General features: G+C 38.0%; 3 protein-coding genes and 1 non-coding gene across 4 annotated transcripts; 2 read left to right on the top strand and 2 right to left on the bottom strand.

Moving 5' to 3' along the window:
* The first annotated feature begins 8 nt into the window (after positions 1-8).
* Positions 9-1554, top strand: LOC103344691 (FANTASTIC four-like protein (DUF3049)). The gene has a single exon (XM_008248308.3). The coding sequence runs from the start codon at positions 89-91 to the stop codon at positions 1289-1291; it is 1203 nt and encodes a 400-aa protein (XP_008246530.2). The 5' UTR covers positions 9-88; the 3' UTR covers positions 1292-1554.
* Positions 1555-4204: 2650 nt separating this feature from the next.
* Positions 4205-4286, bottom strand: TRNAS-UGA (transfer RNA serine (anticodon UGA)). The gene has a single exon. It is a non-coding gene; the product is annotated as a tRNA-Ser (tRNA).
* Positions 4287-7097: 2811 nt separating this feature from the next.
* On the top strand, positions 7098-9358 carry LOC103344690 (Phosphoglycerate mutase family protein). Its single transcript, XM_008248307.2, has 2 exons — positions 7098-7899; positions 8748-9358. The coding sequence occupies exons 1-2, from the start codon at positions 7431-7433 to the stop codon at positions 9182-9184; spliced, it is 906 nt and encodes a 301-aa protein (XP_008246529.2). The 5' UTR covers positions 7098-7430; the 3' UTR covers positions 9185-9358.
* Positions 9359-9576: 218 nt separating this feature from the next.
* Positions 9577-13733, bottom strand: LOC103318583 (glutathione synthetase, chloroplastic-like). The gene is given in 12 exon segments (XM_089048290.1): positions 9577-9797; positions 9961-10153; positions 10228-10269; positions 10272-10391; positions 10591-10711; positions 11176-11245; positions 11353-11433; positions 11515-11595; positions 11690-11812; positions 12389-12519; positions 12863-12938; positions 13690-13733. Coding segments are annotated over 12 exon segments (1215 nt in total). The 3' UTR covers positions 9577-9664.
* Between the last annotated feature and the right edge of the window lie 2072 nt (positions 13734-15805).

Here is a 15805-nt window from a genome sequence, read left to right as displayed (position 1 = left end):
TCTCTATTATTAATACGATTCACACTCCTCTCTTTCCTTCCCCAAATTTTTTTCCCTTCCCTTCACTTAACAAAAGCCCAACATTTTCATGACCCCATTTTTCTTCTCACTATTATCCTTCATCCTCTTCTTCTTCACTTTCTCTCTGCTATATTTTAATAAGAAGTTCCCTTGTTATTCTTATAATAACACTGTTTTTCCAATTATGATTATGAGCTTTTGTAGAAAAATCGCCCCTCACTCTTTCCTTGGCCTCACCTCAACAACTACTACTACCACTACTTCAACAGCTGCATCAACCTCCATAGATGCTCACCATGAAAAGCTCCCCTTCAAATGCCACCACTGCATTTCTCCCCTAAGTTGTAGAGCATCAAGAGGAGGAGGGTTGCTAGGTTTGGTCAACGCACCAGATTATCATCACATCAAACACCAACCCCTCCTCTTGGAGTCTTCTTCCATCAAATCCTCCTCCTCCTCTTCCTCATCCTCCTCATCAGATTCTTCATTATCACCACTGTTTTCTCCTTCTCCTTCTCCTCCTCCTAGTCCTCCTCCTCCTCCTCCGGCAATTGAGTTTGAGGCAAAGAAAGATTATGCAGGTGGGTTTGGGTTCATAGACGACATAGGAGGCGGCGTGGACGGCTTGATGTCGTGCACGGAGAGCCTAGGGTTTGAGAGCTCGGACGAGAGGCGAGTGGATGACCATCAGATCATTGAAACAATCGGCCACCATCATCAGAATGAAGATGATGATCCTGTGGAGGAGGACGCCTGTTTGAGGATGATGAGGCAGTCGATGAGGAGAGTGTCCAAATGGAAGAGGACGGGGGAGAAGAGAGAGGAGGCCAAGAAGTTTCCACCGCCGCTTTCTTCTTTAAACCAGAATGGGCAGCCCAGGTATTACCTAAGGCCTGTCAGGAAAGACGGGAGGCTGGAGCTCACGGAGGTCAGGATTTACAGGCCTGAGATCTTGCGTGCTTATCGTCAAGATGGACGGTTGAGATTGCATCTTGTTACCCCCGAACCTGATCTCCAAGAAGAAGAAGAAGAAGAACAACAACAACAACTAGAAGGCATACAAGAAGAAAATGGAGAAGAAGAAGACGTTATTGATGAGAAAGAGAGTATAATTAATGTGAAGGAGGCGGGGGAGGAGGAGGAGAGGAAGCTGGCGGTGGGAGGAGAAGGGTTTCGGAGGTGTCAGAATCTGGTGAGCGGCGGCCACCATCACCACCGTGGAAACTTTGGGCTGTGGAGCCAGCGGCAACATTGTGTGACAACCAGGTGATGATAACATAGCAGAGAATACTATGGCATGATGTTCAAGTGGCCGCGTTGAGAAAGAGACAACTGTACTGCCTCTACGTGTAGTTTAATTAGGAAGAAGGACGAGATGTTTCATAGTAATTAATTAATGAATTAGAGAGGGAAAGTCAATTAATCGAGAGAGAGAGGCAATTAATTACGAAGGTAGCTAGCTATCAGGTCATGTTATGTTTGCAGTGGAGGACACTGTTTCTATCTATCAACGATTTAACTATTGTGATTAAAGTACGTTAATAGGTTGAATAATTAGCATGTGGAATCTATATTATAATGTTGATGATGTGTGTTTGATCAACAAATTTTGAGGGTCCAGAATCATTACATCAAGTAGACGGTGAGGAATCTCTGCAATTGCCTGCAGGCAGGAAGTGCGCAGATGATGAAACGCAGGCCCAGAAGCCAGAAAATAACAAGCAAAAATAGCTAGGCTAGCATACAAACACACCCACATGCACATACAGTACAGATGAGATGACCAGTTGCGTTTGCCAAACATAGGAGCTTTCTGTTCTGTCATATATGTATATATTCTGCCAGTGTTCCACATACATCACCATCATATATATATCTTCTCTATATTATATCGTCTGCTGGCCTTGAATTTTCAAAACATCTCACACTCAATGTTTTTATGTAAAACAAAAGTAAGTAAAAAGCTATTACCTAACTAGTCATGAGCTTCATGTGATTCTTGTTGAAGTTATTTAAGACGCGTGCATTAGTCCGAGAGGAAAAAAATAATTATAATTTTGACTAGATAATTGGAGAATAATTTATATATATATATATATATATGAGATAATACCATGGTGCTATTCCAAATCAATTACTCATTGTCATGTATTTTAACTTTTCGACATAATAGTGCAATACATCCACTATAACATTCCGTTATATGTAAATTCTTCTCCGATTTTATGTATCAAATTTTAGGCAACACTTTAAAGTTTAAAATCTTAATAATAACTTTAGAGCCCAAAACAATAAATAAAAAAATTGTATAAACCATGCAGATAAGCTAGAACTAAGAGCATCCACAATGGGAAGGTGTATAATGAGGTGTATGTTAAATATACACCTTTGTGATCGGAATCATCCGCAATGCAGAGGTGTAAACGAGTGTAAATAAAAACTTGTTTAAGAATTAGGGATTTAAACGTTTTCGTTAATAATATTTATTATCTTACACGATTCTAAGAAAGTTGAATACTCAGTTGATCGACCCTCAATCTTACTGTATGAACATTTTGCATCATTATCATGAGATGCAAATTTAGATGCACATATACATCTCTTTTTACATCTCTTGTAGGTGGGACCTACATGAGAAAAAATGGATAAAAGTGGGACCTACAGAAGAAAATGTGAAAGAAATCAATTATACATATTTAGATTTACATTTTTCCCACTGGGAGCAAAAATTATATTTACTACCACTTGAGGTGTAAAGAAGATGTAAAAGTGACTTTACATCCCCGAAAATAGACCCTTCCACTGTGATGCTCTAATCATCCAATGAACTGAAAAAGGAATGAGAGGGACGTGAAGCTGATGAAGACAAAAATAGAAAGGGTAATAAGGTTTCTAGGTGGATGACGTTGTTTTGTTGACTGCCACGTACTGCTATATATCATTAACAGCTGGGAAGGAAGGAAGACTTTCCACTAAAAGCATCCACAGTGGGGGGGTGTGTATATGTGGGTGTATGTTAAATATACATCCGAGTCATCGGAATCGTCTCTAATGGGGAGATGTAAATATACATCACCACCATGAGGATGTAAAATAAAATGTATATTTACATCTATTTTTATATTCCTTGTAGCAGGATCCACCCTAGAAATGAGAAAACAAATGAAGAAAAGTCAACATAAAAGGTTGGGACCCATAGCTACACCCCCCATTTGAGCAAAAACATATTTATACCTCAGAGGTGTAAAGGGATGTAAAAGTGGCTTTATACTCCCCGAATTTACATCCTCCCACTGTGGATGCTCCAAAAGTCATTGCCATATATATATATATATATATATATGCCAACTGAAGTGAAAGATCCTACTAGTACTTTAATATTAGGTAATTAAAATATAATCTTCACTTTTCAGGTTATTTCTAATTTATTTCAGCTTTTAGTTTAGTTTGCTGCAGAGTAACAGATTCATGCACCTACCGCCGCACATTTTACACATGCTTGATTAATATTGGTGTGTTCCTAATATTTTATTAACAATTAAAGCTAAATCATCACTTTACAACAATAACCATGCTGATTAGCAAAGCGACTGGCATTTGCGAGACTAAATAACGAATAAATCGTGGTTCAATTCACGTTAATCAATGAGTTTGGTGCATCTCTTTCGTTTGATCATGTGCAGAATATGAATAGAAATACATCCCTATTTCTATATTGTTGCGCTAGCACACACGTATTATAAGATGTCAAATTAATTACAAGATGTTTCTTGTCTGAATGTTACAACTGACAAATTATAAATACACTCAAGTTAATATTTGAATAGATAAAAAATAAAAAAATATGTGAAATTTTAGGTGAATCTTAGGTGGCTAAGTATTTCAAATTTGGGTTAAGATCTAATTGACCCATATGTATATACTTGTTTATTACATTTTCGAATTAATGTATAAATTCGTTCTCCATCTTAGATTATAAACGTGAATTAACGTAGCTTTATCACACAATAATTTTTCGTTTAATAGGTATTCATTAATGTAAAAAATTGTATATATAGTACAAGTTGGTTCAGAATTTTCCCAGTGCAGTTTGCATGTTATTTGGTCGAAAAAACCTGAAAGAGTATAGTCATGAGAGAGGGAAAATTAGAGGGCAAAAGTGAAAAAAGGTTTCTACCAAAATCGTCGACAGCAGGGTTCGAACCTGCGCGGGCGAAGCCCAACAGATTTCAAGTCTGTCTCCTTAACCACTCGGACATATCGACGCTTGTGTTAGCTTGAACATCCTATTGGTAGTGACCCAAAACTATGCCACAGCTGTGGATTGAGCTAGGGCTGGGTTTTGAGCCCAAACCGATCATCTACCAGGAAGTCTCAGCGGAGCAAATATAGATCAGCCAATTGGGTCCGATTTATAATCCAAAATTCATAACAACGATATGACGGATCAACAGTTTGCAAATTCATAACAAGTCAGCCGGAGGAGGGATCAAATTTATCTGAGATATAATTCCCGATGTGATGTTGAAGCCATCAACGAAGCTTTTACTTTCAAACGCTATGCAGTGTCGTTTAAATATTAAAGTTCAAGGAGAGTGAACGTCAACCGGTACGTAGCTCATATGGTAGAGCGCTCGCTTCGAGAGGCACGGGGTTCGATTCCCCGCATCTCCATCATGTTGTTTCATTTTCTATTTTTATCTTGCACCGTTGGATTCACTAACCAGACAAACAACGATCAAGTTGTGCGCTTGTTTTTTTATTTTTTTAAACTCAGAAATTTGAAACATGTTGCAAAATCGGCACAAATGAAACCCGAAAAGTCAAAAGTGCCCTTACTCTTTTGTTTTGCCCCAAACGCACCCATCGAGCAGCACTATGGAAGGAAGAGACATCCAGCTCAAAACCCATTACACAATCCATGTATATATATATATAGGGTCATGTTAGGGAGACCAACTTTAGATACTAACTTGTGTACCATTCTCTAATAGAGGTAGAGCCCACCAATACAATGGGTCTCACGCTTTATTAGAGAGTTGATATACAAGTTGGTATCTAAAGTTGGTCTCCCTAGCATTTTCCATATATATATATATATTAAACATTTATGTGAATGTCTTGACTATTGGGCCCAAAAAAATTCAAGATTGGGCCCAAATATATTTTCGGCCCAGTACAACACATAGCAGAAAATCCTTATTTAAACAACATGTTACGCTACAAGCTTAAGTGGGCCCAAGCTACGCGAATACATGAGGCTTGCTGAGAAGGTTGTGGTATGAATGGTTACTGAGCGTTCACGAGACCCATTGATGGTCCAATGAATGGAAGTTTTGGGCTACTTGGGAGCACCAAAACTTAAGCCCATTCATTGAGTCCAAACATATGGGTAAGCATGAGAGAAAACCCAATAGCCCATCACCTTAAGAAAAGGCCCAACCATCTTAGAAAAACATCTAATAGTCATAGCCCATAAAAAATCCCACATCAACCAAAGCTTCCAGCAGTCTGACGAAATCAAAAGGAACTCACAAGCCGCTGGAAACAAAACAGTCCAACCCAGCACCTTATAAAATATCTAATGTCGTGCATCTTTGTTAAAACCAGATAGCAGCCAAACCACCAAAACCAAGCAAACCCACGTGTTGATCACATTTTTTACGAAGCATCCTTACCCATTCTTTCCTCTTCAAGCTTTAGTTAGAAAACAAGAAACAAAAGTGGGTGGCTCCTCACCCACATGGAGAAGTCCAGTTGCATGAGGACCTTGGAACTCCAAAAAGCTTTAGGCCTACATGCTCAGGCTAGGGAAGTTTCATCAAATAAGATGGAATGGAAGAAAGTGAAATAAAATGAGAGAGGCTAGCTTGATAAAATTAAGGTTTTCAGTGCCTATAAAAGGAAACACTTTCTATCTAGCAAACACATCTCAGATCTGATCTCAAAACTCACATGCATTGTTGCAAGCCTCCCAGCAATCAAGACAAATCATCGAAGGCAAGCATCCCCTATAGAACCCTTCAATTTCATGCTTTGTTCTTCCATCTTTTTTCTCTCTCTTTTAAAACCCACATCTAGATAGAGCAAGTTTTATCTCTCACCTTTGAAATCTCTGCAATTTCAAGCCCCATCCTTCCATCTCCCTCATTTTCCCTTTTGGTAAACTATTCCAAAGCTTGACAAAGTTTTAGTCGAGCTGCCGGAACTACTCAACACACCCAATATACCACCATCTCTCTCTCTCTCTCTCTCTCTCTCTCTCTTCAACAAACCATCTTAGAATCCCTTTCCCTTGCTTTGAACCTCTGTTTCTCATAGGAAATCACAGTTTTCTCTCTTTCATGCTAAACTCGTGAGTGCTCAGCTCTCATGCCACAAGCTTCTTATGCTAAGCTAAGAATTTATCTGTAAGCGACTGTTGGTTTTATTGGTGAAGAAGTCCAAAATGTTTCCTAAGGCTCAGCTACCATTTCAAAACACTTTTAGGGCCTGATCTTTGAACTCAGACATAGGGGCAGCTTTACATGTTTCTCTTTTTTGGCAATCCAAGCCCATTCGTCAAGCTGCTGTAATAAAAAGACCCCTACAACTATAAGTAGCAAAAGCTGATGGCAAAACATTTGGCCTATGGAAGGATATGTACAACCCACAATTTGCTCAAACTTTTCAAAGAGTGGAAGATTTCTTGGTTTATGGGCATGACTCTCTTTGAATCTTCTTTGGATTTTAAAGTCATATATCCTATTATTATTTGCTTGATGTTGGGCATGTCCATGCATTATCAACTGTCACAATGTTATTAAAATTAGTACAAGGTTCAACCATCATCGAAAGGCAACAAACTTGCCTAAAAAAGATGCATATCCATTTGCACACGTTGCATTATTATTGATCATCCCATGCCAAAATTATACAACTAGAACCAAATATTTATAACTAGAGTCCACCAATTCAATTCAGGTGAAGAATTCAATTCAAATGTGACATGTTTTGAATAAAGAAAAAAGAATTCAATACAACTATGAAATTAACATTTTCTTTCCAAGAGAAAAGGAGGCGGAGGTTTTATTGAAAATATTTATTTAAAACAAGTGAAAAGGCCAAAATGAAAAAGAATTGGGGAAGCCTATAAATTGCGCAAGAGAAGAAACCCAGAAGCCAAAATGCCCCACTGCGCATTGTCGCATTGTCGCAGTCCATCAAAATAGACCAAGAGCAAAGAAAGAAACCCCACACGACCAAAGAGCTAACACATTTCACATTCTTGTTTCTCAGACTGAGAATCTGAGAGAGAGAGAGACACACACACACAAAGAGATTCACATTCAAACTGCTAAAGAGAAAGAGAAATTGAAATCCAAGATCTCAAGACCCAGAAGACAAAGACAAGAGAAGAGGATCATAAAATGCAGCAGCAAAATTGCAAGAGCAAACCGCAGCCAGTTCTTCCGAAGCGGATAATTTTAATGCGGCACGGCGAGTCTCAGGGCAATCTAGACACCGCCGCCTACACCACCACCCCCGACAACAAAATCCCACTAACGGACGTGGGCCTGGCCCAGGCCCACCTCGCCGGTGCCCACCTCCACCGCGTCATCTCCGACATCGACACCAACAACCCCAACTGGCGCGTCTACTTCTACGTCTCTCCCTACGAGAGGACGCGCTCCACGCTTTGTCAGATCGGACGGTCCTTCTCCCGGACACGTGTCATCGGCGTCCGCGAGGAGTGCCGGCTACGGGAGCAGGACTTCGGCAACTTTCAAGTGCAGGATCGGATGAAGGCCATTAAGGAGACCCGGGAGAAGTTTGGCCGCTTCTTCTATCGGTTTCCGGAGGGAGAGTCCGCCGCTGATGTCTACGATCGTGTTTCAAGTACGTTTTTTTCTTTTTGGGTTTTTGCTTTTGTTGTTTGTTTTTGTTTTGATGAGCATTTTGGCAATGTGAGGCATAATTAAGAAGTGATGGTTTAGGATTTGCAAGATAACCCAATTGGGAATTTGGTAGTTTGTTTGTGTTTTTGGTGAAAGTCCAAAACTTTACTTTATTTTGTTGGGTTATTTTGCATTCCATTTTTTATTCTGAGTGGAGTGGTTTCGAATTTGATGAAACCTTAAGTGGAACGTTTAGATAATTAGCAGGGTTTGAGGTTGAATTGTGGTGATGCTAAGTTGTGAGTTGAGTTGAGATGAGCAGGGTTTGAGGTTGAATCTTAAATATGTTCAAGCTTGGCTTGACGTTTAAGTACCTCTGGATCTTTAGAAAGAGGCTTTCCATTTGGAAATTGCATTCTGTGATTTAATAATGCTTTTCTTTGGAACCAAAAAGTATTGTCCAAATGTCTAATGATGATTGAAGTAGTGCTTTACACATAGTGAAGAGGTTATTGAAGAGGTAATGATCCATGGTTAGAAAGTGGTGGATGGCATGGAAGTCCAATTTAATAAAGTAACCGCTATAAGATGCTTTCACTCTCTGCAGATTTGTGAACCAGACCACTAGTCGTTGAATTTTCTCAATTTTAAATTTGTGAAACTAGATTCCAATGAAATGCAGCTTTAGATTTGTAATGAAAACGTGAAATCACACTTGCTGATGAGATGAATATATGGAGGTTCTGAAAAGTTTGCTTATGTATGTATTTGATTGTTGGATAAAGGTTTTGGATTTACAGCTTTCTATATCGAAATAAATATATTGCCTAATAACAAAGATAATTGCAGGTTTTCTTGAATCATTATGGAGGGACATTGACATGAACAGGCTTCACCATGACCCTTGCCATGACCTCAATCTTATAATAATATCACACGGGTTAACGTCACGCGTCTTCCTCATGAAGTGGTTCAAATGGACGGTTGAGCAATTCGAGCACCTAAACAATCTTGGAAATTGCGAATTTCGAGTGATGCAATTAGGAAAGGGCGGAGAATACAGCTTAGCAATCCATCACAGTGAGGAAGAACTAGTAGAATGGGGTCTCTCCCCTGAAATGATAGCTGACCAAAAGTGGCGAGCCCATGCCAACAGGGGTGATTGGAATGAGCGTTGCCCCTGGTACCTTGATACTTTTTTCAACCGTCTAGCTGACTCGGAAGACAGCGGAGAAAGTGAAGACATTTGGCATGAAACTGATGAAAAGATTCAACAATCAAATTGATTGTGCGAGTCTTGAAACCAAACTGATTCTTTTAGCATATAAACTAGGCTCCTCAGCAATTGGGTTGGGAATTCTTTTGATTTAACATGTAGTTGATTGTTGTATGTTCATAGTATCTCTTGAATGCTGGAAATAGAAATTAGCAATATCAATTGGAGTCCAGAATTTTACTGATTTCTTTGTTGTGAGGATTCGATGGGCTAAATTAGGGTTATGTAGTTTGGATTTGTTGAAAGAATGAAATTTGCATGCTTGACTGATTTTGTACAGGAGATGGATGTGAATGCATGGCAAACAGGACTGCTTTTCCGAAATGGGCATCAAATGACATTTTAGATGGCTAACTAATCAAACATGTGGTCCTTAGTTTGGGCTCTTATTTTTTCAGCCGCGCACAATTGGCCTCTCTCTATTGCTTTTTCTTGAAGGGCTAAATTAAAATACTGAAAAATTCAGGTGCAAACTAGCACAAGCAATGGCCTACTGAAGCTGGAAACTACTTGTTTGTTCCACTTGGACCCAGAGCAGAGCGACTCCACCTTCATCTGATGAAGCAGCCTTGGTCAGCATCAGGTAGCCACATTGGTCATTCAAGATCACTTTCTCTTTGTTCCTGCAAATATGAAAGATGTGGCACTATGATTCAATAACTTCGGCTACAGCTTTGTTAGCACCCTACTAACAATGCCAACAGAACAATTTGACAGAACGACCCGGCCTCAATAAAGAGAAGAATGAAACAAAAACCCAAAAAATTAGTCATAAAAGTCATATACCTTAAGTAAGCACCATATATCCCCAGCTCAGATACAGTATCATCTTTATAACAAATGCCATTGCGCATCAAGAATGTGCGCGAAACAGTAGGGAATATCCTCTGCATTAGGATATAAGCAGCATCTGCTTCTGATCCTTCTTTCTGCAATCTCATGAGGGCTTCCTTCACGTCATTGCCATAGATATTGTTCCCTGAAGTATAATGATTACTCGTTAATAATACTTGTCATTACTACAACAGCAGAGTAAAGTTTAGGAACGCGGACCTCCGCCTTCTCTTTGGGGCTTCATAACATATAATCCAGGCCTTCTATTGCGTCTTTTACGATATCCGAGTCGTCCAAACTCCACAATCCTACAAAGCATTTCCGCAATTTTGCAATGTCCTCTTTATTGTCAACGAACCTGCTCACATGAAGATGAAAGAAAGCTTTGAGGTTACTGGTTGTAACAACAGTAACCATTCTTTCTTAAAGTCAAGAAAAGCACACACTGAGCTTCTCATATCTCAAAGAAACAAATACATGATTCATACAATTCATACTTCCAGCTACCAGCTCCAAAAACAGAGTATTAAAACGGTTAGGATAATAATGTGACAATGGATGGAACTTAAATCCAGACATAACCCTCAAGAACATTAGGCTTCACAAGTTCTTGTTGAATCTTTTTGGTCCCTGCTAGATGATAAGAAATTGAGGGGCACTTGATGGCAGATGACTGCTCCATCAGTAGCCTTGCTTTCCACTCCTACAAATTAAAAAAACATGGTACTAAAAGCCATACAATAGACATCATATTCTGAGGACACATTTTTGCAATCGAAGTGTCATATTTCTTTTATAAGTAGCGTTTTAAGTATCATCTTAAGCATATTTCAAGTTAAGTCAACGAAATAAAGACATCCAAGAATGATCATGTGCGTAAAAAGCATGGAACAACATCCAAGAGATATTCACACTTACATGTCCAATCATACAAATAAAAACACATGCAGGATTAGCCCACCAAAGTCACACCCAACAGATATAGAAGAAATCTACATATGCCTTTATGGACTTGAGATTTACTCTTCTACTTTGTACCCTTTTTGTAGATAAGTAACTACATTTTCTGCTACTGAACAACAGAAGCTCACCACTACAAGAAGGAATGTCACATTCTTCTTAAAAAAGAATCAGTATTTGCATAGCAGGAAAGTAAGACTTGCTTACTGATTCAGAAGGATAATCATTTAGTGTGTACCCAGCTCTGAAATACACAACAGCAATTGCTTGGCCACCCCTGCAAGTTAAAGGCATTTCAAGACATTAAAGTCAACGATATAACATGCTAGATCCACAAATCTAGATTAGTATAATGAACTTTCCACAGCTAATAAGGCTACATACACAACAAGTGTTCCATCTGGTAGAAGCTCCCCCTCTGCATCAATTTCTGCCAATGTTTTCCGAAGAGTTGATACATTATGTGTGTTATACAGTTAAGGAACATCCTAGATCAAAGATACCACTTCCTCCAATATAAAGCTTGTTGTAAGCTAAAAAGGATATATTTCTTTCAATAGAGCAGAAAGCCAGTGTTGGTCATACATGTTGCGTTCATCAGCCTGAACCACGAACATGACTACAGCCCTGCACATATATTTGGAGTTAATCGTACCTTTATTCACTTTGCTGAAAGTGGCAGCAGCAGAAGGAACAAATGAGACATTGTGTCAGCTCTAACCTTGGGTCATTGTATTCCTTCCAAGCTTTAGCCAAAGCCTCTACAAACTGACTGGCTGCAGGATTATTAGGAACTCTTTTGGAATCCAATCCAAGAAATTCTCCATAGTGGTTAAGTAAGCTCCTGGAAAATGACAAGCTATGGGTAAAATACTTGGTAATCTTATTATGCTTAATTTTTTAGCATTGGATATGAGAATATCAACAGATATACACACATACAAATAAATATCAACATGGTTTGGAAGAATATAATGAAAACCTATGTGGCTAAGTACAGAAATTTCATAGGATACTTCTTCCAATTGCAATCGTTTAACTTCGAAGGAAAGACCTGGACCCACCACACCCTGAACCTTTACTAGTTGAACCAACGGCCAAAAGATTGTTTTGGAAATTGATAATTGAGACCTTTATGCATCCAAGACTCAAAATATGATTGATTTCTATGTTTGACAAGCACAAAGTTTGCAGTCTTTGGAAGTCTTTGGAATGCAGATCACTTAACACCACATATAAACACATTATGATAAGGAAAATTGATGGGCCATACAAAAACCACCAATATGCTTCTAGTTTTGGTGACTTTTAACATACAGGAACAATTTCATAAGTTGAACCCAGCATTACATTGACTAGTCATAAATTCATGGGCGAATCAATGAATGCATATTAATTACGAGATCTCCGACTACTTAACCTGTGAAGATCACCGACAAGACAACCGAGTCCTGGAAATGAACATGAAATTGTGTTCGTCTCTATCTGAAGGAGTAGTTTAGTTTGTTCATCAAGCATATAATCTGAGCGATGTAAACCCATGCGTATATCCTGTTTAAGTGATTAAAATAGTTTAGCATCTTCACCACCAACGAACAAAAAAGTTATCCACTTACACCAAACAGGACCTAAAGTAAATCAAATAAAATCAACATATAAGTGGCGCCCAGAACTAGATACTGTAATACTCCTGTCTGTCCATTGTATCATATTCTGAGTATGTCTGTCTTTCATATAACTTGTAATATAGGCAACTATAAGAAAATCATCCAGAAAATTTATAAGAACAACACTACCATAATCTGGAGATATTCAACTAAATCACATTCAATGTAGATTAAGTTCTCCTCTCACAATAACTAGTTTCCACATGTTGTACTCATATACCAGTTACCTCTTTCTTGTTAATCTCTTGCATCTTGGAATGAATATCTAGAAGTCCAGATGTAAAAGCATCCGATTTCTTCGTTCTGCGATATGAAGATTATATTAGTTCATGAGCTCTAATCTCTAGAGACAATAGACAAAAGCTGTAGCTGTCATGTATGTTGATTTTCTATCTTATCCCCATACCCAATCCATTAAAGTTCAAAGTAAGCTTCTTAGGGACAAGTATATCCCTAGCAGAGGTTCAACATTCTTTCTTAGGCACAATTTAAGTGCAAGACAAGCTCCATACCTTGCGGTTGGTTGTCGGCAAGGAGAAAGGGGACCAGAGTGCCGTTAGGGTTTTTAAGAGAGGAAGCAACTTCTTTAAAATTAATGATGGGTGATATAAACAAGACTTTAAATGCACAACAAAAATGTTAGGAATCTTGATCGTCATTTACAACTATACGAGATGCAATGTTATTTTCGACATCAAACATCCGAAATGTGATGTCAAATGGGTATAAATTTTTTTTTTTTAGTGCAATAATCTAAACTACAAGGAGGATGAGGGTTTCTTACACACTACCAATGTGCTATGAAGGCTCGAACATAAGACTACAAGTCTGCAAGTAAATGCTATTTTTCACTAGGCTAATCTCTTTGACAATTTTACATAACTAACAAGAACATCAAGCTTATTCCAACTCAAAATCTCACTATTAAAAAAAAAAAAAAAAAGATTAATTACTCAAATGGTCATCAAACTTATATCCGATTTACATTTTGGTCTTCAATTAAATTATTTGTCAATCAACTCTATATTATTCGGTCAATTGGTTATACCGTTACATTCTGTCAATGTTGCCTTCAAATGTAAGGGTAAACCCGTCCATAATTGTTCTATGTTCCCCAAATAGGTGATAAAGTGGTGATACAGTGGTGATAAAGGAGTGATAGAAATTGCTTTTTGCGTTCACCTTTGGGTAATTAACCTAAAAATATAATAAAATAAGAGATTTTCTATTTAAACCCCACATTTCTCTTTGTTCATTCAAATACTTAAATCATTAAGTTGTAAGTTTTATTATTGTGTAAAAAGACAAAAAAAGGTCATCCAACTTAATAATTAACCCTAGTACATCTATACACACACCTCACCACTCTTCATATTAAGTTTTAGAAACCTCCTTCCAATTTCCTATTTACAAACTCACTCACTCACTCTCTCTCAACAATACCCAAGTGTTAGAATTCCAATTACAGTTCTTGGAGAGAGGTAAAGTTGTTCTCTTTCTCTAGAAAGTATTAAATTTCGGATTTGTGGTTTCATTTGTTTGTGTTTTTTTTTGTTGGGAACAAAGAAAATTGTGGGGTTTAAATAGAAAATCTATTTTAGTTCTTATTTTTTTAGTTTGGGGTGTATTTAAAGGTAGTTTAGGAAGATAGTGAGGTTTTCTTATAAATTATGAAAATTTAAATTAAAAGTTGAGGTGGACTTAGAACATGGGGTGAACTAAGAGAAGTGTGGAGTTTAAATAGAAAATCTATATAAAAAAAACCTATTTCCCAACTCCCAGCCCCCAAACACCTAGCCCGATAACCCCATTGCCCTAGCGCCCCATCTTCTCTTCCCCACAACCTAACATATCTTCCCCTCATCTTCCTCTGCAACATCATCATCAGGGCTCGAGGTCGAGAAATCGGCTTCGGTGATTGTGTTCAAGAAGTGGTTGCTGGGGTTGGGTCACGGGTAAGGATTGGGGGTCGGTTGTGGCTGAGGTTGGGATGGTCGTAAGGGAGAAGAAAATACAGAGGGAGAGGGAAACACTTCCTTATGTCGAATTCTAAAGACCAATGCGAGAGGTTCCCCACTATTCTTTCAGGGGTGGGTTATGGTTGAGGCTGGGGTGGTCGTTGGGGAGAAGAAAATACATACATAGAGAGAGAGAGAGAGAGAGAGAGAGAGATATGCTGGGGAGGTTTCGTTTGGTTTTTTTTTTTTGTTTACTTCTTGTTGTTTTTTATTCTTTTAAAGTTTTTAATTAATTTTAAAAATAAAGAAAATTTTGTATTAATTAATTTTTAATCATATATTTTTATTTTTTAGTTGTCAAAAGTCTTATTTACCCCCATAAATGTAGCATGTGCTACTCGCATGACTAAATTTAACAGAAAATGTAACGGTAGGACCAAAGCGCTGATTAATAAAGAGTTTGTGGACCATTTGAACGAATAATTTAGTTTAAGAACCAAAATGTAAATCAGGTACAAATTTGAGCATCATTTGAGTAATTTACCATAATATAAATGAATACAAATATTGACATGTGATGAGGTGAATGAATTGTGTTGACCTGCGACCCCACAGGAGAATAAAATCAAAGTTGTGCAAAATGGACGGCTCCTCCTCAACCCTTGGCTTGCTGATTTGGTTTGATCAACAAAACGCGGTCAAGTTCACTTTGACTGAAAATTAAAGTGGGCTAGGTTTTGTGAACATTTCAATCTCTCAAAATGGGTAATGGTCCCTCAATTTTTGCTCCAGTCTCAATTTGGTCTATAAACTAAAATTTTCATTTCAATGGTCCTTCAACTCTCCATTTATTAATATTTTAATTAGTAGACCAAAATGATACTGGAGCAAAAATTGGGGGACCATTTCAATAAATAACCCTCCCAAAATTATACCGAGATCCAAAAAACATACAAATCATTATCCATGGAACATGTGGGTGCTTATAATTTTGGCTAAAGACCATATAATCTTACACTCGCGATAAAATTTCAACTCTTATTTCTTTGTTAGTCGCTCTCCAACAAAAAATAAAAAATTGTAATCAAATACTTTGTATTTGGCACCGATGCATATACCTTTGAAGATATTTTTTATATGCTCATTACCTTTTTGGATATTTAAATTTGGAAATGGGACCTTGGTACGAACCCTTTTTTAGGAATTCATGTC

Source organism: Prunus mume, linkage group LG1 (assembly GCF_029339155.1).
Source record: "Prunus mume cultivar Tortuosa linkage group LG1, ASM2933915v1, whole genome shotgun sequence".
NCBI lineage: Eukaryota > Viridiplantae > Streptophyta > Magnoliopsida > Rosales > Rosaceae > Prunus > Prunus mume.
The sequence above is the reverse complement of the archived record's forward strand: the minus strand, read 5'-3'. Positions and strand labels throughout refer to the sequence as shown.

Bases quoted from the DNA above. Each gene is read 5' to 3' on its own strand.
- LOC103344691 (XM_008248308.3), top strand. From the start codon at position 89: ATGACCCCATTTTTCTTCTCACTATTATCCTTCATCCTCTTCTTCTTC.
- LOC103344690 (XM_008248307.2), top strand. From the start codon at position 7,431: ATGCAGCAGCAAAATTGCAAGAGCAAACCGCAGCCAGTTCTTCCGAAG. The intron at 7,900-8,747 runs GTACGTTTTTTT...AGATAATTGCAG, and splicing joins TGTCTACGATCGTGTTTCAA to GTTTTCTTGAATCATTATGG.